The sequence below is a fragment of the Mus pahari genome, chromosome 16 (assembly GCF_900095145.1).
Source record: "Mus pahari chromosome 16, PAHARI_EIJ_v1.1, whole genome shotgun sequence".
Classification (NCBI taxonomy): Eukaryota; Metazoa; Chordata; class Mammalia; order Rodentia; family Muridae; genus Mus; species Mus pahari.
This window is the reverse complement of record NC_034605.1, coordinates 14413540-14438374: the sequence shown is the minus strand read 5'-3', so window position 1 is coordinate 14438374 and position 24835 is coordinate 14413540. Positions and strand designations below refer to the sequence as shown.

Genomic DNA, 24835 nt, shown 5'->3' with positions numbered 1-24835 from the left:
GGCCATCACTGGGAAGAGAGGCCCCTTGGTCTTGCAAACTTTATATGACCCAGCACAAGGGAAGGCCTGGGCCAAGTAGTGGGAGTGGGTGGGCAGGGGTTGGGCGTATAGGGAACTTTTGGGATAGCATTTGTAATGTAAATAAAGAAAAAAAAAAGACTGATAGCTTTGGAGTAGCTACCAATGAAATTCTGAATGGTTTTGAATAGCCAGGATACAGGAACCATGGCAACTACTCTGCTTTTATCTTACCACATATTACATGTACTGAAAGGTCACATGAGACTACTTCAACATGTAATTGTTAATTACAAACAAATATATAGCATTTTATAGTCTTTCATTCTACAAGTCTGATTCCTTTTCAAAGAAGAGAATAATGGTTGTCTCCAAAATTGAATTTGCTAGTTTATAGACTATAAAGCATACAACTTTGGAAAGGTATCAGGATCACAGTCTTCCTTCCAATCTTGCCAATATAGATTATGGCTTTTTTGTTTTAATTATTTTATTAGATATTTTCTTCATTTACATTTCAAATGCTATCTCGAATGTCTCCTATACCCTCCCCCCACCATGCTCACCTGCCCACTCACTCCCACTTCTTGGCTCTGGTGTTCCCCTGTATGAGGCATATAAAGTTTGCAAGACCAAGGGGCATCTTTTAAGACAGCTCCTTCAAGTGGATGATAAAATCTGACATAGGTTATGATTAAGACTCGGTGGTTTGCAGATATCTTCAGTCTCCTGCATAGCCCCAGGAAGCACTACACACTGTAACATCAAGCCAGTGCTTTCAGGGCTGGAATTTGTGCACTGGGAATCACTGCTTCAAAGAGAGAAGCTCTAAATTAAACTAGAAAGACCAACGTACATCCCCCACCAGGAAGGAAGTTTCTACAGAACCTATGCAAACCCAGTTGCTTCTGGGGGTTTTCTTCCCACTGAGTTCTAGGGTGAAAGAGCTTATGCATCTCCAGGATGAGGCAAAGTGTATGCTACAATGTGTTTAGACATCTGGCTTTAGAAGTCAACACAAGGAACTAAAAAACTGTCAGGTACTGCAGACAGGAATGTAGCATGTAGGATTAAAGCATGTTGTCACCAAGAGAGTTATGTGAGCAGAACTGGAGACACTCTCAGAGATGGATGAATAAAGCAGGGATACAAAAGACAATGAATGCATAATCAAAACCATGGCATATGCTACTAGAGATACTAAGTCTAATAGTAACCATTTTTTTTTCTCCAGGACGTGACAACAGAACTACACTTATCACAAATGCAGGCAGACTCAATACCAAGTCACATAATTCTTAGGCTAAGCACAACAGTTAAGACTCATTCCCATTTGATTCTATTAATACATGAGTTTTTCCAGGTCTCCTAGCTACTTGGGAGGTTGAGGCAGAATGATTCCAAGATCAAAGCCAATCTAGATAGCTTATTAAGACTCCATTTCAAAAATAAAACACAAAATAGCCAGTCTATATGTCAATGGCAGCATGTGCCTAATATTTGAAAAGTTCTGCATTTAATTTCCAGTGCTGAAAAGAGTGTCTTGGTCACATGAATATGACACTCACTCAAATCAAAGCTACAGAGGGTCAGAGCTTTGAGTGCAGGTTTCTTAATTCTCTAATCTTGAACCTGTGTTATTCCTTCTGTACTAGCACACACCAGCGTGCCAACATTTCAAACCGGTTTTGTGTTTATTGAACTTTTCCATCTCTCCATATATAAAAGCATTCTGATGTTGGAAGTAAGCCTTACTGGAACACAGAGGCCAGCAGGAGTAGGAGCCATAAGCAGACTATATACAGGGTACTTACATGTTCATGGATCATACAAATAGGTCTGGCTTATCAACAAATAGCAAACTGTAATATTTATATTTCCAACAATTATGTAAAAATTATTTGGGTTTTCTACTTTAGAAAATAAATGTTTAAGCCTAAAAGCCTAAGAAAGTACTAAGAAAGAAACAAGTTAGTCAAAACCACCCTGCATGAAATAGATGGGGAATTCCAAGCAGGCATTTTTTTGTTTTGTTTTGTTTTTCTTTTATAAGTGCCAACACCACTTTCAAAATCTAATGTCATCTTTCTACTAAAGTGTCCACAGCCAGCTCAGCAATCACTTTTCAAGTGGCATTGATAATGAATCAAACATTTCTCCATAATGCATACTAAATTTTCATTTAAAGGATAAGTCTAAAATCCTTTCTTCCTTGACAATAATCTATATAAATAGCAAACTTCCTAACTCATAGAATATAGTAAGAACATTCTATGTGACTGGGAAAGCTATGTTGTCAGATATGGCACCAGTAATACCAGCAGGGAACCTTCAGGGTCTAAAGTAGGGGATATGTATGGGCCTTAGAAGGGCTATTATTATAGCTAATACCTCAATATATGGTCAAGATTCAAAACAGTTTTTCTGAGACCAGCTGTCTTTATTGAACTTTTGCAGTAAGCTGGAAAATATGACTCCTAACACAAGATTTCTTTGTTTATACTGTAGGACGGCCCTTCCCAGACGTTGGACACACTTGCATGAAAGATGAATGAGGCATAAAGGGAGTTTACTTACTGTCAATATGCCATGCCAGAGCCCCACATCCTTCTTAAAGTCTAGAACATTCACAATGGTTTCAGCTGTATAAGAGAAACAATTACAAGTTTTACTTGACATGATCAAGCAGCCTGAGTGGTGCACCAAGGAAAACCCACCACCTGAGAGGTCATCCTGAATCTTAGAAGAATACAATATTACTCTGTCTTCACAGAAACCTACAGTCAGCTTACAGACCACTATGAAGCACTAGCCAGGCTGGAGAGTATTTCCAGGATAATATTTGGGCATGTAAGGGAACATCAACAGCTGCCCACATATCACCACTGAAAAAATTTTGTCCATATCAGACACAGTGGTACAGGTCTGTGAATCCAGACCTTGGGAGACTGAGAGAGGATAATCACAACTTTGAAGCCAAGGCTGGACCACACAACTAACTCAAAGCTAGCTTGGGCATATAGTAAAGACTTCTAGAACACTGTCATTTAACAACACTCCCACCCAACACAGTATTACCTTCCTATTTATTTCCTGTTTTCCTGAGATTCTCTTATAATTTCTCCTCTGAGACCTTGTTCTGCTAACAGGGAAGCACGGAGGGAGGATTTTTGGCAGTGCACAGACTTGTTTTGTCATAAGAGAACTCTGTAGGGTGGTGGGGGTAGGACAATAAAGAAGGTAAGACCATAGCTTCACAGGGATGGTGTAATATTGAAGCAGTATAGGGATGGACATTCCAAAGGAATAGAAAGAGCAGGGGAAATGCTATGAAAATATGTTGTCAAAAATAATTATTTCCTAAGGCCAAATCAGTGATACTAGATGCCCCAGAACTGAGGATTTGACCTTCATTTGACCTTGCTCTTATCAAACCGATTCAATGGGCATTTCAGTCACCTATACACAGGCTCCTGGCCACTTCTCAGTGTCCTAGGAATTTATCAGTGCTAGGTCTTATGGTCTCTTCATTCTGTCTGTCAATATTTATCAAAGGTTTAAGCATTCTATTTCCTGCTCTCCTACCAGAGAATAAAATGGAGGTGGAGCAGGGAGACTATACAGATATCCAAAGAAATTTTTCTAGAATCCTTTTTATAAAGTAATTTAAAGTAAAGAAATTATTTTATATTCATGTATGTATTTATATTTGCTTCTGATACCTAAAAGGTGACAGTCCTGGATCTTCAAAGCATGTAGGTCAGGACACACAAGTCACTGTTCTAACAAAATAATAGTGGTGTTTAGAGGCCATGTTTCTCCAAGTGTTAGATAGCACAAACATTACTAGAGCATGTCTAGGAAAAGGGGAAAGGATGAGGAGATCACATGAACAGCAGGGAAAAGGGAACTCACTCAGAAGTAGAGCTAGGGACTATTGGCTTCTTCAGGTCCCAGAAACTGCTGGTGGTGCCGCCCTGCACAGGCAGTTGGGGATTGCTTTGGCTTTTCCCTCTTTGCGTCCACTCAAACCCATTACCAAGGTTACTGCCACCCACTCTACCTCTACACTTCTCATAATCAGAGAAAACACACCAGGAAAAACAACAGGCCTCCAATAAAGCTTGAAAACCCTATTCTCAGAATTTCTTATTCAATAGTGAAGAGTGGGCTACAACACAGCATTTAAGAGAAAGAGCTTCTAAAGACAGAGCGCCATGCGCAGGTGGGGATTAGCACGTGTGCCAACTGTGAGATGAATCACCCATTTCCAAATCTGTGTGGTAAAGTGCTAACACCTTTTCTGGGACCGAGCCTTCAAGGATGTGATAAATATTAAATGAGGCCACGGGTAGGACTCCAGGGGTGCACAATGAAAAGTGTCACATGAGGACACAGTAAGAGCTAGTTATATGGAAGGATGGTGGAGCCCCACTGGAGTTCTCACTGCGAACTTCCACCTGCAGTCCCTGTGCCTATGTTTCACCAGTCCAAGCTGAAGCACTAGCTACTGCTTAGTAAAGTCACACTGATAGATGGCGATGGGCACAAACTGAATGCTACTTTGATAGGTCCCAGTAGGAACCACACAGGCCAGTTTGCCATCAGGCATCCCTGGTCAGTGGGGCATCTCCAAAAACCTAGATCCAAGGAGTCTCAGGGCCATCCACACCTTCTGTATAGCCGCAGGCCTGTGTAAGTGCCTGACAGTGTGTCAGCAGCGCTATCCTCGTCACGGTCACACCAAGGACACTTCCATCTTTACACGTCTTATACTGAAACGAGACAGAAAATATGGAAAGGTGTTTTGATAAATAAATTTCTGGTCCCCACTCAATAGCTTCTAGTTATTGAGACACTGTGAGTTCTAGCCACACTGCAACTAGTATAATGAGGTGAAATCACATCTTTTTCAGTAATACACTCCCAGCCTCTGTGGAAGGCATCCTCCTTACCTCAATATAAGCGGTGTCATTATTTGCATCTTTGATGTGTGGAAACCAATCCCGAGGAGGTTTAGAGAGGTGTTTTGATTCTGTGACAAACCATAGCAGCTTTGGCCAACCTAGGAAATAAATCATAAATTCCTTTTAAGTAAATAGGACCCTTAAAACGGGTCTGTAGAATTTCTTCATCCATTATTTCACAGCTTGGTTTCAAGCACTTCAGTCTACATGTAATCTCTGGCATTCCCATATGAAATATTGACAGTACCATCAAGAATGTTCAAGACACCAGCAGCTATATCATCACAGATTATTAATTACCTGTATTATCAGAAATGATGACAAATCAGAAAAGTTCTGTCCTGAACTCAATAGGACAATCATGCACAAGTGAAGGGCCAGTCTGTAAAATGAAAGATCTACATAGGAAGCAAGTTCTCGGGGTTCTGTGGCATACCTTTGAACTGTGGGATCTCTCCTGTTGGGCTTTTTGGCAGTCCTTTGTGACAGGCATCACTAGTCAAGGCAACAGTTACTCCACAGCTTCCAAGCAAGAAACCTATCTGTTGGCTCCCTGCATCCTGAAAGGTGATTAAGGAAAGTTAAAAATCTAATACAAAACTTTACTCATACCCAAAGCACTGCCTCATATTGGGTATGTGTGGAAATTAACTTCCTTCCCCATGACCCTTCTCCCACAACCGAGAGAGAGAGAGAGAGAGAGAGAGAGAGAGAGAGAGAGAGAGAGAGAGAGAGAGAGAGAGAGAAAAGCCAGACGGACTGACTGAAAGAGCTCATAAACATGAGCTCACACACACATTAAAAAATCTGGGTGGGTGGGAGGTTGAGAGGATTTGGGGGGGAGGTAGGGAAAATGGTCAAAAATATATAAAAATTAATTTAAAAAACAAAGACAATAGTCCTAAGATTTCATTATTGTGGAGAGAAATTATCTATCACATGAATACCTCACAATCTGATTTCACACTTTCAAAGACTGGTTATAGAGGTGTCATACCTGATAGGGTACAGATCCAAGAGGGATGTTTACTCAGAGTAATGACAACCAGGATCACTGTTCCCATCTGGCATACATCATGAATCAATGGAGGAACCAACACATACTAAAATGTGCTATGGTTACAGGGTGATAACTCTAGAGACAGAAAGCCTAGGAAAACACCAAGCTGCCAGGACCGAATGTCACCTTTCAGCAGATGTCACAGATGGGGCTGTCCTTGGCTGCAACAATCTCAGGAGCTGCCTCCCTGTGTGAGTTTTATTGCCCTGTATGCAGCCTGCTTCTCATGAAAACAGAAGACAAGCAGTCAGGACACCTAGATTCAACTTTTCTCCCATCAGCTCCTCCACAAAGCTGATGAACTGAAAAGTAAAATCAGAATCTGAGTACCCAGCATTTGTGGAACTAAGAACATATCATGGTGTAGAAGAGTCCAGGCTACACCCAGCTCACACACTGACTCTATGAACAACCTTCAGGAAGACTAGCTTGTTGAATCTCCCACCCGTCTGTCCTAGGAAATCACTGGGTAAAGCAAAGTTCTGTCACCTAGGTATTCATCAGCATTAACATTTCAAAGTTGTTGTTTGCTAAATGTTTAGATTGTACTTTTCCAAGTGTAGATTTAAAAGCTATAGTCTCCTTATATGGATTATTTCAGGGTAATAGCCAACAAGTTAATTGCGTAATTTACACAACCCTGCAATGGGAGAGGTGGTATGGCCCTCACTAGATGGGGTTGGTTCTCATTTTGCAGTTTTATTTGCAACAGTTTTTATAGTTGCAATATTGTTTTTAAGTAAAGTCAAGATCAAATACTACTCCCTCTGAGGAGGTGAAGCAGGCAGGCAGGAGAGGTGGGTTTTAGCAGCAGGAACTGGGCTGCTTCTCAAGCTTATGAATGCCTTGTTGGTCAGGCATACACCACAGCTGTCTCCCAGTAGGGAGTGAGGGAGTGACTGGGGTGGCATACAAAGATAAAAAACACTCTGATCTTGGACCTAAAGCCAGGAGTCTACCCTTCCCTATACACTGAGTACGTATACATATGTGCAAGTGTGTGTGTGTGTGTGTGTGTGTGTGTGTGTGTGTGTGTATGAGAGGGGGGGCGGAGAGAGAGAGAGAGAAGAGGGAGAGGAGAAAGAGACTTATTACCTCCAAACAACAAATGTGTATTCATAAATAGACCCCTAAAGAGCTAAAAACATAATTAAGTTGAAATATCATTTGGTAAGCATGTAAGCTCAATCCCTAGTACTGAGAAAATTTTTTTAAAATAGAAAGAACATGAGAAGTAGTGGAGGTGAGAGAGGAGAATGGCAGCAGGAAGAAGAAGGGGAAGGAGGAAGAGGAGGAGAGGGGAGGGGGAAGCAGAGGAGGGAGAAGGCAACAGGAGGAAGGGGGAGGAGAGGAAGGAGAAGGAAAAAAGATGTGCAGTATAAAAGGGCAAAGGCCATGTAACAGAAAGACCAACATGTCAAGACTGCCATCTACATTCAAGTCTCTAATGGCATCTTCTAGTCTACAAAGTACCTCTCCAGGGGCTACATATTAGTTTCAGACAAACTCTGCTAGACATTCACAGCCCCCTTGGGGTGACACCAAACACACATGCCAGAGCCAGCTTCATGTACAACCTTCTACATTCAACCAACATGGTGGATAAGGTGATGAACTGTACAGATTACATCAAAACAAAGATCAAGAAAAGAGCTTAGTGGTCCTCACAGTCTCTGATTCTGACTCAAGAACAAGATAAATGGATAACAAGTCACACAGCAGCAATGGCTTGCTATGGTCTACAAGGTCTCTAGAAAGGTATCTGCCTCCATCTGGCTGGATGAGAGGCCAAACCAGTGGAATAGTCACTGTAATTTCAGGATGTAAAGTGAGATAAATCCTCCTAGACACATACTCTGACCTTGACATCATTCGCCAAGTACTTTGCCCCTAAAAATAAGCATGGCTAACAAGTAGTTTCTTTCTCGGGTAAAAGGAGACATGTAGACACACATAGGGGGAGGAGAGGCAGGCTGTATCACCATTACTCCCACCCCCACATTAAGGACAGCAAATCAAAGTTTGTAACTTTCCTTGATTAAGAAAAGCTAGACCAAACTAGAATTCAAATATCCTTATGAATTTCCAAAAATTTCTCCAAGATAGAAAAGGATAACAGATAATGTTACTGTTTAGAAAATCCTTCTGTGTGGCCTTGATGGCAGTAACTCCTGACATCATAACAAATTTTCCTCATTACGACTGAGATAGGTCAATTAATGTCTTGTCAATTTTAGGTGTGTTTATAATGGAAACCTTCGAGCATTCACAGAGATAAGGAAAAGCATTCTCATGTGTAGATCATCCAATGTTAATATAATTACAAGTTTTTGATCATGCTGGCACCATCAAGTTTTCCTCACTATACAAGTGCATATTCTTTTTTTTTTTTAATATAATGACTGACTTTTTTTTTTAATGTCTTTGATTTTTTTTATTTATTTTTTAATTTTCTTTATTTACATTTCAAATGCGATCCCGGAAGTTCCCTATACCCCCCCCCCCCGCTCCTGCTCCCCTACCCACCCACTCCCATTACTTGGCCCAGGCCTTCCCTTGTGCTGGGTCATATAAAGTTTGCAAGACCAAGGGGCCTCTATTCCCAGTGATGGTCGATTAGTCCATCTTCTGCTACATATGCAGCTAGAGACACAAGCTCAGGGGGTACTGGTTAGTTCATATTGTTGTTCCACCTATAGGGTTGCAGACCCCTTCAGCTCCTTGGGTACTTTCTCTAGCTCCTCCATTGGGGACCCTGTGTTCCATCCAATAGCTGGCTGTGAGCATCCCAAGTGCATATTCTTAAAAATGTTTGTAACTAAGGAACCCAGCATTGGATACATACACACACATCCACAATTACGATATACACATATGAATACACATTAGGGTCACACACATGTCAAATACATATTTGTGTGTCCATATACTTTAAGGAACACTCACATAGCATACACTGGCATTTAAGAAAGTGAGTCCCAGGTGGCTGCCATACTATGCACACAAGGATGCTTCAGCTAGAAGATGTCCTTTCTGGAGGAGACCATCCTCACCCGGGCAGGCACTTGCTCATCTCCATGTAGCCCTTAGCAGCTCTACTTCTATTTTCCCCTCAATTCCTGTAGTTCGAGATCCCAAGTCTACTGAGTGCCTCCCTCAAAATACTACTCTGTTCACCTAAAGTGGTGAACATACCAGACTCTGAAATTACTCCCTCCAGAGGTTCATCTGAAATAGTATTTGAAACGTTGTTTTGTTTGTTTAAGGCAGTGTTTTATTCAGTAGCCCATTTTGGCCTCACTGACCCCAACTCATCTGTTTCAGTATCCCCTGAAGCTTCACCTTAAGAAGGAGCACACTTGCAGATAAGACATGCTGTGTGTGTGTGAATTAACTGTTCTCACAAATAGATGAAACTAATGAAAATCTGGTCTGAGCCTTAGAGACAGCAAGAACATGTCACTGAACTTGCACAGCAAAGATAAAAAGTAATTTACAAAACTGTAGTCTACACATTCTCACCCAGCCATGGAGCCTGACACTTCCCTCTAATAGAGCTTAATGAACAGTAAGTTCTTTACCTTTCTTGTGAGTGGCACTTCAATGGGGACAGGAACAACTTCAGCCAGCAAGCAACCATAGAAGGCCACCATGAAAGCAGCAGGGTCATTGTTGGGGAACACTAGCGCCACCTGGAGACATGCAAGACACTCAGCTGAGTCAATGGCAGGATTTATACTTCCTTGACAGCAGGATGAAAATTTCAGGTCCGCAACACGGTGGACAGGCAGGCTGGTAAGATCTGTACTTAGGAGGCTGAGTAAAGACTGTAAGTTAAGAGTGACCACAGGCTACAGAGCAAGAATTCTTTACTAGGCATCTGGGCAAATGCTTAGGAGCTAGACCCAGTTGGATTTGATTCAAATGCTAAGTTACTTCTCAGTTCTATTATCTTATGTGCAGTTTTGACCTAAGCCATTGTTCCTTCTATGAGAAAAAGAAAAAGCATTAACAAACTGCACCTAATTATCCTGGTAACAGTCAAATGACAGTTTACAGAAGCATGATATATCACATGCACTACCAGTAATCCTCATATTGCCAGTCTTGGCATAATTTCAACATCAGTCTTTTAATGTTGAACGTGCATGTTTTCATTGCCTATAAGGATTGAAGTGCTCCTGGTCTTCCTTGCTCATCCAACTTAGCCAGTTTAGCCAGTCTGAGAGTAGATTATAACCCACCACACATAATACTGGATATAATTTCTAAATAGGTTTCCCAACACTAACAATATGACCATATCCTCAAGTTTTTCTTCTTATGGAAAAAATGTTTCCATTGAAAAAGTTCTTTCATTGTCCATATTTATCTTTTCATGCCTTGCTATGTTCCCTGGAATTTGTGCTTAATATATTTAACTCAAAGATTTCTTGATGTATTTTCCCATTTTTGGCATATATTTGATGTTTTAAATGTGTTTCCTTTATACTCAAAGGTAATAAATATATATTTGAGCCAACTTCTCCATGCCTTTTTAAAGAATTGAGACAGTTTTGGTGTAGATATAAATTAGGAGAAATGTGTTAGGTGGTTTATAGTAAGTATCAGAGACTGTACTCATGCAAACTAGAATGGCTATGACACTTCATTAAGCAGTATCTTCTGGGATGGCCATCCTACATACAAACTCTCTGAACGTCAGTATGTGCTACATGACTGTTTGCAACAAAGCCAATTTAATATTTAACCAATCCCAGTGCTCTCTCAAATGGTACTGCCAACTCACTGGTTTCACAAAGTTTCCTGTATGATAAGAGCTCTTTGGTTGGTTGGTTGGTTTTTGTTTGTTTAATAGGATTCCCCTGTGTTCTTCAGGATGCTGCTTCTATTTTCACATAAGCTCCTCTAACATGTTGCTGCACCTATGGTGTTACCTTTACAAACCATGTGGGTGTATTTTCACAGGCACATAAATCCAAAGATTTAGAAGATATTCATCATTTTTGTACTTTATTTTGAGTTTCAAATGGATTCTTTAAAAATGTTGTAAATGGCCTTATTAATTTTGGTAAGAACATTTAGATAAGGTAGTCTAGCATATTTAATATCCAAGATAAATAGGCTGGCATAAAAGGATACTGGTGGTAGTTATGAAGCCAGGAGCTTTATCTTAAATTTAGTCATGCTGGGTATTTTGTAATACAGGAAAGGTGGTGGGGAAAGATTAAGTTCTGGAATATATGATTTCTTTTCTGTATGGCTAAAAAGGACAGCTAGAACAAGTCGGAAAGAGAGTAAGAGGATATATTTGTATGTGTAAACACATTAACAAAAACTAATTTTTGAGACCCCGTCTCATGTGAATCTGCCTTCATAAGGCAGTGTGTGTTGCTAGCACAACTTCAGATGGGTAGGCTCATGAAGAAACAAGAGACAGTCATAAGTTTGTAATACTCCCAGGGGACTAGTGCCACATGAGTTCCTTCCCACAAAGTGGGCCACAGTGTCTGAGGAAGCTGATTCAAAACAGCAGAAAACACAAAACTCCCCAGCCAGATGGTTGCACCTGGTCATAAAGAATGCTTACATGCATTTTATGTCCAACCTTACTCTACTGAGGAGGAAGAAAGAACAGACTGAGTTCTGGAATTGTAACATAGAGGTTTTCTAGTTATTTGAACCTCACTTACCCTATCTCCAGGCCGTACCATAGGTTCTTGCTTTGTACCTAATTTATGTAGAATGTTGTAAGCAACCTTCATACTTCTTGTCCATAGTTTTCCTGTTGATATAAAGCATAAATATAAAAACAACTTGACAATATATACATCCATTTTCAGCTATGTTCAATTGTGAATATAAAACTAGCAATTTTGAATCTAGACCATTCATCTGTTCTGCTCAGTGTATGGGGTTGGAAGGACATACCATGTGGAAGACTCTGACAAAAAGGGGACAGGGGTGAAAAGACTATACAACTGAAAGCTGAATGTGCACGTGGAAGGAGTACTGGAGGTTTAAAAACAGCAGAGGGAGAGAGACAAACAGAGAGACAGAGACAGAGAGATAGAGATATAGGGAGATGGGGAGGGAGGAAAGGAGAAAAGGAGAAAAGGAGGAAGGGAGATGGAGAGGGAGAGGAAAAAGAAATTGGAAATTCTGATTTTAGCCTGTTTAGCCTGCCTTACACGAGGCCTGTGACAGGGAAGGAGTTGATGGGACACGAGCCCACGAGTTAGTTTATAGCAGTTAATATATATACAGTCATGGGGGTGGGAGGGACAATATCTTGAAATATTTTGTCTCACAAACTTTACCCAAAATTTGTTTTTGTTTTTTAAGCCTTTTTTAAAAAGGACAGAAAATAAATACTAAAAACTGATACATTACCAGAGAATCATCAGAACCAGGTCTTCACAAGCTTAATTTCTCTTGGTGTGTTAAGCTCTTACTGTAAAGCTACTGAAATTTTTAACTGCCTTCTTTCTATTGTATTAACCATGGGGATTGGGGGGAAGGGCAGTGAGTGATCTCAAAGCTCTATCTGTGACATCCATTTCTTATACATGTGTGCCATTTTGGGTAACTGCAATGAGCACGGACTGTATAAAAACAGCTCTGGCAGATCATTCAAAGCCTGACTCCCTGTAAGTTGTAAACTTCTCAGAGCAGACACTTTCTAATCTCATGGTTTTGAGATTTGAAAGAGGAACTCTCGGCAACTAAGATAAAGTGCAAATTTTTGTAATTTTAAAATTCTGAGCTCTAGAAAATTTTTTCCAAGTTGAATACAAATGTAAAAAAAAAAAAACCAACAAGTTTTAAATTTAGGCTTAAGATAGTGTTTTTTCCTTCTTGAAAAGTTTCCACAAATTATATTTAAGAACAAAAACAAGCTCTGAAGGACCTTCATATTTCAAGCCTTTATCCTGAGCTCATACATTTCCTGGTTATAGTGAAAAGTGTAAGGTGGAGTAAAAGCAACTTCAAATCCAAGGAGCGTTCTTGCATTCACAAGGCCGTTTACAGCACGGTCAGAAACACTCAGCTACCGAGAGTTTTCAAAGCAAATCAAGGTTCTAGCCAGTATATTCATGTAAAAGTAGTAAAATGCAGATTAATCTAATTGTGTCTCGTATAGTCAATGTCTAGATTTCTTCTGGTAAACAGAAATTCCTTTTGCTTATAACACATTTTGAACTCAAAAAACAAACAAACAAAACTGAATTTGAAAACAAAAACATAAACCTGAATTTGTTTTATTTCCTGTTAGAACTGGAGCTACCTGAATTAATACGGCTGTTATTCACCATTCGTAGGATTCGTCTACTTGTCTATCCCTTAGTGGATAGCAAGCTAGGACAATGTTTTATTTTTCATTGCTCCTATTCCCTGACAGTTCTTGAATCTCAGTATGTTAAACGCTTTTTTGTGGGTGTTCACAAATGTCATAGGCAAGAATCAATTAAGTCCACAGTCACAGTCTAAAGCTTAACATAACTGCTATTTCATTACTAGATGTTAAGATTTCATCAAACTTCCTCATTGCAACCCCATAGATCTTTAAAGTCATTTGATATCTCACTTGGGGAGTTCATTTCTCAATCAGTGGTCATCAGTTGGTAAGAAACAATACAAGGAGTGGTGTTTTTTCCCTCATAAATAATTTAAGCCTTTAGACCTTCCTTGCTGTGAACAAAACTGGGGAACTATTCTAGCTGAATAATTACATTTTGTTGTCACTGAATAAAGATAAAAAGCAATGTGTTATAAACAAACCAATCAATTAAAACTATTACAGTTTGCTAATGCTTCAACTTCATTTTTGACTAGGACAGCTGGGAGTTAATATCATTATACACTGACACACAACCTAGTTTTACATAGAGTCTCACAAAACTACAAAATCCAAACTTTGAGCAAAAATTATTGAAATATACTTAGTATTTTTACATCTTGTACTTTTCAGAGAACAGGAAACTGAGTAATTGCAGGTGTTAGTATAAATCAGAGGAGAATAAGCACTTCCAGAATGGCTGACAAAGACTGATTCCTTCAGCTTTTCTTGGATTTGAATGGCATCTAGGCTGCTGTACAGACAGTGTAACTGCAGAGAAAGGGTATTAATGGACATGGAAGGGGGCAATACAGTCTTATTAGAGCACATCACCCATAAAACTGGAGCAAGGATTAGAGAGAATTACCAGTAACAACTTTCTCACATTGGAATGGAAAGGCTGTCTGGTACATTCCTAACTCAGGCAGCTCAATCCCTGACAAACTTGAAGTAACTCAGAATGCATGAGGAGGAGCTCACGAATTTCCACCCCCTACCTGAGGAGGTATTGGCAACTAATGGTTGCTGGGGGCAGAAGGGTCAGTTTTCTTCAGGGATTCAGAGAGGCTAGCCATGATCCAGGAGATGGTCCTACAGCCATGCGTATACAGACAGCACTAAATGGACTCAGTGGGTGCTGGGAGAAAAAATGAACATATTAAGTTGTGATAGAAAGTGGTGGTGGAGATAAGGGAAGAATTGAAAGAGAAAGAATGGAAAATAGATTTGATCAAAATAAGTCACACGCATGTATGGATAGTAAATGTTTTAAAATAAAAGGAAACACAGAAATATTTATATAGTTAAAAAGAAAAAAAGAAAAAAAATGTGCTTATGGGTATCCTAACAAAAGAAGAGAAGGGGGATAAAGATGGAGAAGTGAAAACGGAAGCACTGTGTAGCATTGAACATTTTCTTTTTTTTTTTTTAATGTTTTTCATTTTTTTTATTATTATTATTTTCTTTATTTACATTTCGAATGCTATCCCGAAAGTTCCCTATACCCCCCCGCCCCTGCTCCCCTACCTACCCACTCCCGCTACTTGGCCCAGGCCTTCCCTTGTGCTGGGTCATATAAAGTTTCCAAGACCAAGGGGCCTCTCTTCCCAGTGATGGCCAATTAGGCCATCTTCTGCTACATTAAACTATTCTTTTTTTTTTTTTTTTTTTTTTTTTTATTATATGTAATTACACTGTAGCTGTCTTCAGACACTCCAGAAGAGGGCGTCAGATCTTGTTACAGATGGTTATGAGCCACCATGTGGTTGCTGGGATTTGAACTCAGGACCTTTGGAAGAGCAGTCGGGTGCTCTTACCCACTGAGCCATCTCACCAGCCCTAGCATTGAACATTTTCAAGAATTAAGATCATGGCATTCCTATTTCCGATATTTCCAATTTCTGTTGCAACTTGAAGTATCAAGTCCTTTATAACTTCATCTACATTTTCTAGTAGATGTTCTAAATTTCTCAGCTGAGAATTCTACTACCTCAGGACTTAATAGAAAATTAAATTTGGAGGCTGAAGGGAAACTTAAAGACTTTAAATACTATAGTCCTTCAATTATACCAGTTTTCTCAGGCATTAGAACTTAAATTCGATGAGTCTTGTTCTCCCTGTATTTTCTCGGAAATAACCAACCAATTTGTGGTTCATTTATTTTTCTTTCCCACAGAGATAATACTCATGTATAGTATTCACTGTGTCAGCCAACACTTTATATTATGTACTGATAAGCTAACAAGCTTAGATTTAAAAATATCTTACATTTAAAATGTCTTACTTTCTAATATTTTCTTATCAAAAATGAAGATTGACCCATAGCATATGACTAATAATATTAAATACAGCAAAAAGCAATACAGCAAAATGTAGGTGGCTTATAATCAGAAGCTACATTTTGGGTACAGGTATGATGCATATAAAAATGTGTATCCCTCTATTTCTTGAACCTCAAACTTATCATAGTCTTACCAAAAGGGAAAAGAAGCAAGCACTAGTTTCCTCAACAAGTGGTCAACAAGCTGAGGGGCTTCAGTTTTAGCTACATGATAAGCCTCTTGAGAGGACATTTCTATTCTACTCTGACTTTCCAAGCCACAGTACTGCACCATTGTACAACACAAACTTAATATTCCTTAGTCAGTGATTGCAGGTCACCAGCATGCACACAGCTTCTGGGACAAACACAAAGCCTATGCTAAGGTCCCTACCCGCCCCCCAGACAGGTAAGTGTTGGATTCATTAGCTGTAGAGCAGCAGCAATTGCAAGCACATAATTAGCTTTCACTATTAATTTAGACAGGCATGAGGGTCACCCAGAAAAAGTCTTCTCTTTATGATTGAATAAAACCTTTTTCTAAGAGCATACTTTAAAAAAACAACAACAAAGCTTATGCTAAATCACAGATAATATTCTCTATTTTAAAGTGTTCAATGTAGCCACAAATATAAAGAGACTGTAAAATAATATATACTTCCAAAGCTAACATACTTTTAAACTCAAATCCCATGTTGGTACCTGAAATGCACAGGTGCCCCTGGGGCCCCACTCTCCCAAATCCTGGGCTCTGCCTAGTCCTACTTAACATAGCATCTGGCTTTTAAACTTGATGACTGATTTAAAACTCAAGCTCTTTCCCCAAAATTATCCAACATGTTTGTAATATAAAAAACAAAGCCATCATTTAAAAAAAAAAAAGCACTTTCTTTCTAATGTCATCCATGCAGAAGTAAAGTGAGCCATTTGTTCTTATAGCTATGAAGCTTAATTCTTTGTGAAGTTGAAGCCAGGAGTATGAAAATAGCTGTAATCTGTTTTCTCCATGGGGATGCCACTAAAAGACAGGCCCTTCTCTAGCACAGCTATGTGCAAGAGTTTAGTCTGTGTTAACGATACTGGGAGAAGAACTAAGGGAAACCTGTTTATCTGGCTTTCTGTACTGTGGATGCAAATTTTATTGTTTCTGAGTGATAGATGTCAAAGTGGAGTCAATCTGACACAATTATAAATGCCATGAATCTCAATAAAAGATTAAAATATCTCAAGCTTGAAAAGTCACAATTCTAAAAGTAAATTTCATATGCTGAAATCCCAAAGGGCCAAATCCTGATCTCACTGAGAGAGTAGAGGTAGACTTTGTCAGAGGGACAGAATGAGGATCAAGGTCTGGGGATGGAGTTAGTTCACTTAGATGCAGGATGGTAGCACATAATGCAGAAGAAATACCAAGAAATCTGGTCAGATATTATTGTGGATATGTTTGTGAGGTTGTTCAGAGACCGCTGCAGGTCTGAATAGACCAGCTAGGGATGGTCACCCTTGATACTGATACCAGATACCCAGCCAGGAGACTAAAAAGAACATAGGCAGAAAACTGAAATGCTCTTTCTCTGAGAACTAGAAAGGAGTTTTTCTTTGCTGCACCAGAGATTAGAATGCTAAGTTTAGGAGGAGGAATTAGCTCACTGGCAGTATGTGTGCCTGACATGCACAAAGTCCTGAGTTCAACCCCTACCAGAGCAAAAACAATGGCATAAAATAACACTGGTTCAGAATCAGCAGCCTCTGGACTCCCAAGAGTCAGCAGACTTTTAGCTTCCTACTATCTAAAGTGTCAGCATTACTTTTGTACAATCTGGTATGTTGTATCTTTTATTGTTGTACTGTTCCTATTCCATTACTAGAGATACAAATGATATAGATGTTCACACAGCTATAACTCATTTTATGCATTTTTGTCTCTATAAAAAGTATCTATAGTATTGACTTTCAGTATCAATATTGTTTGCAAATATAAATACAATAAAGTTTCCTGAAATTAGTAGTCGTCCTCATTATATACTTGTACTCTTATATGATACAAATTCCCAAGACTTCGGCTTTCTGCTGACTATTAATATAACACTGACCCAAATGGCTTTGATCAACCTTGTCTGAAGACTTGGGCTGTCCACCATGGCATTATAAAGTGGGATGCATGTAATTGCCAATGCTAGTGATACACATGTAGACTTTTGCTTTCTGACTTGGTTCTTTATGAATGCAGCACATCTGCTTATAATTTTATGTGACTTGTATGAATAAACCTAAGTGTTTAGTCCCACAAAAAATGTTTCTGTTCTTACATATAGTATTGTAGAAAGTGGCCCATGAAGTATGCCAACATTTTCCTATCTTCCTCTTTTAAATCTCTATTTAAAAATGTAAACAAAGTCAGGTACAATACATTCCTTTAAAGCTGCCATCAGGGAGACAGAAGGCGGGTGGATTTCTGAGAGTTTGAGGCCATCCTGGTCTATGTAGCAAGTTAGCCAGGACTGCATATAAATACATACATATACACACATCAACATACATATATGTACATACATACATGTAAAATGTCTTCTATAGAATTTTAAATATTTTTCCATATCTCTATTTTTTGAGATGTAAAATTTCTGGGACTTTAGACTTCAGGAGTTTCCATCATCTTCTAACTTCAGCATCTGGGATTATAGCATGTTGGTATTCTGGGGAATTGTGACTCAAATCCAGGACCAAAGGTTTGATATATACTCTGTACTGATTACCAATGAAAATATTCATTTTAGGGGCTGGAGAGATGGCTCAGTGGTTAAGAGAACTGACTACTCTTCCAAAGGTCTTAAATTCAATTCCCAGCAACCACATGGTGATTCACAACCATCTGTAATGGGATCTGATGCCCTCTTCTGGTATGTCTAAAGACAGCTATGGTATGCTTGCATACATAAAATAAATAGATCTTTTTAAAAAAGAAAAAAAGAATTAACTTTAGGGCTGGAGAGATGGCTCACCAGTAAAGAACATTGACTGCTCTTCCAGAGGACCAGGGTTCAATTCCCAGCAACCACATGGTGGTTCACAACCACATGATGGTTCACAACCATCTATAATTGGATCTGATGCCCTCTTCTGATGTGTGTTTAAAGACAGCTATAAGTGTACTCGTATAAATAAAAATAAATATTTTTTTAAAAAGTATTCATTTAAAAACACAAGATCAAGTGACATAGCAGAGTTACAATCACAGCTTTATATATTTTAAACGTAAAATCATTTCTGGTTTCTGGTTTTATGTTTAAAAATAAAAAAATAGTAATTCCTCCATCAACACAATTTTTTAATGGAAAATGTCTTTAAATTTTCATCTACTTTTAAACCAGAAACAAACAAGGCAACACAGACATAAATGAGCCACCCAGAAGATGTGTATTTTTTTCCTCTCCATTCATTCGGTAGCAGTATGTGCAGGGAAGGCAAAGGTCAAAGAGTGAACAAGTGGCATTATGGGATTACCATAAGTGAGGATGTACAGGGGTTTTCCATTTGTGTCCATGGTGGTCAGGCAGGGGGCCTTCGGAGAGATGGTCCCCCATCGTTGTAGTGCAGCTTCTAAAGAGGGTGGCCAGTTTGTGACGACTCCCAACTGCTCCCCTCTTGTGGCCAGCATCTGGGCGCCCTCTGGCTTTGGTTGGTTTGGATCTGGTTGTTGAACTAAGTACATTTAAACATACAATATTTTTAAGAAAAAGATATCCATTTAGTATTTTTTTAGTTGTTTATTAGAAATCTAAGAGAGTGATACTTAAGGCTGATGGCAAACATGCTTTTCTAAAATCAAACCACTACAGATATAACAAAAAAGCATTGAGTTTTTACAATTTCCAAGGTAACACATAATGGGGAACTTAGGTGGGTGTGAGAACATTTGTAGGTAACAGACAAAACCGAACCACATGCCTTGAGTCTCACATTTAAATGCATGGGTTTAAAGTTCTAATTGTTAGCACACCATATTCGAAACTCCAAAAGGCTCAGTTCTTATATTTTTCTCTTGAATGACAAGATATAGGCAGAAATCTACAAATACTCAGAATAATAAAAGCATGGTAAAAGTACTTTCAAGAGTAAGACTAAAAGCCTCATCAAAGAACACAGTCCTCTTTTTTTTAGTTTAGATATAGAAAGTGGCCCATGAAGTATGCCAACATTTTCCTATCTTCCTCCTATAAATCTCTATTTAAAAATGTAAACAAAATCAGGTACAATACATTCCTTTAAAGCTGGCATCAGGGAGACAGAAGGCGGGTGGATCTCTGAGAGTTTGAGATGAAACTGAAATTATTTCCCCTATTATTAGAAAAGCATTCTCTCTCAGAATTTGAGGTATCACTTCAACCTGCTATCTGGAAAATCAGCTGTATTTTACTGTATTATTCAATTTTCATGTGTATATTTGCATGGTGTGCATATGTATGTGTGAGTGTGTGGTCACATACACATATGAGTGTGCATTTGGAAACTGGAGGTTGATGTGAGGAACTGTCTTCCATCATTCCTCTATTTTATTCATTGAGGCAGGGTCTATCAGTCAAATCCAGAACTCCCAGATGAGGCTAGTTTCACTCTGCAGCTTTCTCTGGTGATCCTATCTATACTTTCTCAAACTGCATTCTGCATGAGTTCTAGGTGTCTGAAATCCTATCCTCACACCTGTGCCAAGCACTTACTTCAGCTGTCACGTATCTCCATACCTCAGCTGACTCTTAACTTCAGTTAACAAATAAACAAGAAACTTGGGTTTGATCCAACAACAGATTGCTTTTGTTTCAATTTTAAGTTGTCTAGTTGAAGCCCCCAACATTCATTCTAACTGAGGTATGAGGCAGAGCCCCTACTGTGTTTCTTTAATTGCATCAGTTTGTGTAGAAAAAGACACTTTGGTTTTGGGCCAAGGATCTCTATAATTTCATTTTGCTTTTATATCACAGCACCAAGTCCTTACAAAGAGGCCTAAGTCACAGAACAGCATCACACTGTACTGAGGGGGCAGATGGCTTCAAAACTCTAATTGCATAGCACTTGGTGTACCTTTCAGATATGCATTTGGAATGGCAACCTACACTGACTTAGAGTTCTATTACTGAGGGAAGGCTAGATTATCACTCTTAACAAAATAAAGGCACTTTGCATAAAATGTAGCACTGTACAAGGAGCCAAGGACTTCATAAAATAAGGGGTAGAAAAAAAAATACTTACCTTCTAACAATTCTTCAAAGTCATCAACAAAGAATTCTCGTAATGGTGGCCGCTTCGGTCGTTTAAGGGTATTGACAAGCTGCTGAATTTTTGCCGATACCCGGCTACTTACTGGTACACCTAAAAAAAAACAGGAACCATCATGGACATGAACAAACAAACTCTGGAAGGAATAAGAGAATTTGTGAAAAATTTTCCAAACAACGTTGTTTCCTGTCATGGGAATACACCATAAGGCCTAACCTAATACATGCTATACACGTATCTAAGCACTGACCTGTACCTCTATTACTTCAAAAGAATTTTTAAAGTGTACTTTCAGAACCAAAAAATAAGTAAAGCTCTGAAAAGATAGAAAAATAACTATCATTCTCAACATCTAAACACAGTATCTTCTCATCACTTGATCCAAATCAATTTGGTTCTGATGAATCTGAGACTAGAGGTTTAGAAGCTTAGGTGAGAATGTTAGTACTCCCCGAGTATGGTTCTGAGGCGAGGGTGTACATAGGATGAAGCACTGGACTGCACAACACAGGAGTCACAACTTTAGAATGAATAACCGTATTCTGACATAATTTAGACAGAATCTACCCAATTCTGAAACTTGAAAGATTTCAAAGATGACAAAATTTTAAAATAATGATAAGAATAACTTCAATGGTCAGTTTCAGTAACAGGTATACAAGAGAACTAAAGCCAATGCAGTAGGATGGAAGGACAGCCAATTCTATAAGAAATGGAATGGTTATAGTTTTAATTGATAATTATGTGTAACTAACATTAGGACTCCAACCATACTGAGGACAGCATGCCATTTGTTAAAGAGATGGCAAGGGCAAGATATTTAATTGTGAACCATCCAGTTATCATGGCAATATTAACAGCGTTGTAAGGAACATGTATTACACAGCAAGTTGATACTGTTTTGTCCATTTTTCATAAAGTAAAAACACAAAACTGTAATTTTACTGTCAGATCCTATGCTAAGTTTTATCACCCTAGCAAGAATATAACACAATTAAAGCAGAATACAGCAGAAAGTTTACATCTGAGGTGTGCTGATTTGGACTGAATATTGAGAACTAGTAATATTACTATAAAACACCATGATTTAAAATATGAGAACAAGAGAAGGCTTTTACTCTGTGTTTTGTCCAATCACTGATAATTTACTTCCAATTTTAAGAAAAAAAAGGATGACTCTTTCTCCCAAACCCTATGGCATTAACAACTCCTCTGTAAATCATTTTGTTTTTTTCATTTAACTTCATTTTGCCTTCTGAAGTAGGCATTCAAGGTCAACACATACTAAATTTCTTAAAGACTCTAATGACTCAACCAGTATTAGTTATACATTACCAAAAAATCAGTATCTCATTAAATCTATTTCTTCTCATGACTAAATTATGCAATATTTACATTCTTTTTAATAAGGAGAAATTCGTAGACAATTTGGAGATAATTTACATTTTTTGGTCAGGTCACCTTCTAGAACAGTACCCTAAGGAAGCTGACAAGCAATGAGTGTCTAGAAGTAGTGCCTTCAGTCAGAAAGATCACCAGCAGTCATAGTAAGGACAGAAGTACAAAGTTCACACAGGAGGAAGCACCTCACTCAAAGACATACCGTCCCCAGTCTCCATGAGCTCAGCATTGCCATACTTTGGTGCTGTCCGGGATGTGGTAGAGCCCTGTGGCCTTTCCACTTGTATTGAGTGTTCTGAGGTGTATGTGGTTACATCAGGAGGTGCAGAGTGATTTTCTGTAAAGAAGAACAGGAGACAATTTTCTCAAACAATAGAACCTCAAAAATGTCTAGAATATGACAAACTCATACAAAAGGATCACTTTGATCCAATATAGTGACACAAGCCTGTATTCCAAACACTTGCAAGAAGATGCAATTAAGATCACAAGTATTGAGGCAAGCCTAGACCTATATAGGAAAAGACTATACCTTACAAACAAAAAACTGATTACTCTAAACCAAGGTCAGCCACAAAAATCCCAAACAAAGGTGATTAATGTTAAAATAATTTATACCATCTCTAGTAAAAAACAGGTAAAGATCAGATTTAATTTCATAACAGGAGCAAGATCAGTGAATTGATGTAGCATTTTAACTAGAGTATTGTCTAACATGGCTAAAGGATAAAGTATCATATGCTATGCGCTTGTCCATAGACGCAAAGCACTTTTCTTACTGTGACAACAGAGGCAGCACACAATTCAAGTTTTGATCCTAGGGCTTACAGGGCAACACTGTTGATTCTAAGAAAGCCTAGAAAACATTTTAATCTGTGTCACAGTTTTCCTACCTATCAAACTGAAGCAATAATGGGGATTCCCTGAGATATTGGGCAGATTGAACAAATTAATACATACAAAACTCTCAAGATATTCATGATAAATGGTGAGAGACATCAAGAAATAGTTAACTACTTTAATTAAAACATGAATAGTCTTAAATAATTACTCTAAAAAGCTTATAATCTAATGTGTATTAAGTGTCGCTCCATGGCTATGTTTTTAAGTTAGTATTGCTGTGATACAATACCCTGACCAAGCAAACTTGGGGAAGAAGGGGATTATGGCTTACACTTCTACAGCATTGTTATTATCAAAGATATTCAGGACAGCTACTCAAACAGGGAAGAAACTTGGAGGCAGGAGCTGATGCAGAGACCATGAAGGGGTGCTGCTTAGTGGCTTGCATCCCATGGTTTGTTCAGCCTTTCTTATAGAACCCAGGACCACATGCCCAAGGACAGCACCATCCACAATGAGCAGGGCTCTCCCTCATCAATCACTAATTAACTAAATGCTCTACCAGCTTGCCTACAGCCTGATCGTATGTAGGCATTTTCTTAACTGAGGTTCCCTCCTCTCAGATGTCTTTAGCTTGTATCAAGTTGGCATAGAACTATTCAGTACAAATGGCCAAGGAACAGGGCAAACTTCCCCTACAGTATTCAGAGTCAAGCTCCTCAATGGTTAAATGGCATTAGAACAGTTTTTATAATTATTAGAGCATTAAAACCATGTCCAAGAGATGATCAATGAATTAGACATATGTAAATTCTAATAATGCATATGAGAATGCTAATTTTGAGTCACTAATGCATATTATATAGAAACTTCACATTGTTTCCTTTATATTACTCCATGTTAGAAGTATATAGTCTTATACTATGTGAAGGTGGCTGTCTTAGTCACTGTTCTATTGCTGTGAAGAGACACCATGATCAAGTCAAGTTGTTGTTTTTTTAAAGATAAGATTTATTTTATATGTATGAGTATACTGTAGTTGTCTTCAGACACAGCAGAATTTTCTTAATTGATGATTGATAAGAGAGAGCCCAGCCAACTGTGCGAAGTATTATCCACAGGCAGGATATCTTGGGCTATATAGGGAAACTAGCAGAGCAAGCCAGGGAATAAGCCAGTAAGAAGCATTCCTCACATGGTTTCCGATTGTTTCTGCCCTGACATCCCCCAGGGATGAATTATTACATGGAAGAGTAAGTTGAAATAAACCCTTTCCTCCATAAGTTGCTTTTGGTCAGAGTATTTTATCCCAGCTAAAGAAAGAAAAACTAGTTTATATATTACCTCGCCTCTTTCCCCTCAAAATCCCCACATTTGTCCTCACTATAGGATAAGCTACCAGTGGCTTTAAAAACCTCTGCCACTGTAATGACACAAGACACTTATTCTAGTATACATCAGGATTTGATGAATATTTTGAAGGTTCTTGCATATAGCACCTGCTCTGGAAACACCTGCTGAGGGGTGAGGAAAAAGTTGGTTCAGACCAAAAGAATAGGCTCAAATAAGCTCAGTAAGCTCTGGGCTGGAGGCCAAGCAGTCCCTATGCATCA

At 38.8% G+C, this 24835-nt stretch overlaps 1 protein-coding gene across 6 annotated transcripts in view; it reads right to left on the bottom strand.

Moving 5' to 3' along the window:
• Nucleotides 1-24835, bottom strand: part of Dip2c (disco interacting protein 2 homolog C) — a 391262-nt gene that overhangs the window by 102103 nt on the left and 264324 nt on the right. For all 6 annotated transcript variants that reach the window (XM_021215980.2, XM_029547700.1, XM_029547702.1 and 3 more), the window contains 9 exons: nt 22582-22716; nt 20952-21071; nt 19209-19406; nt 11739-11830; nt 9627-9737; nt 5422-5545; nt 4974-5083; nt 4691-4793; nt 2596-2660 (listed from right to left, as the gene is read on the bottom strand). In XM_021215980.2, coding sequence (XP_021071639.1) covers nt 2596-2660; nt 4691-4793; nt 4974-5083; nt 5422-5545; nt 9627-9737; nt 11739-11830; nt 19209-19406; nt 20952-21071; nt 22582-22716 — 1058 coding nt within the window. The remainder of the gene's footprint in view (nt 1-2595; nt 2661-4690; nt 4794-4973; nt 5084-5421; nt 5546-9626; nt 9738-11738; nt 11831-19208; nt 19407-20951; nt 21072-22581; nt 22717-24835) is intronic.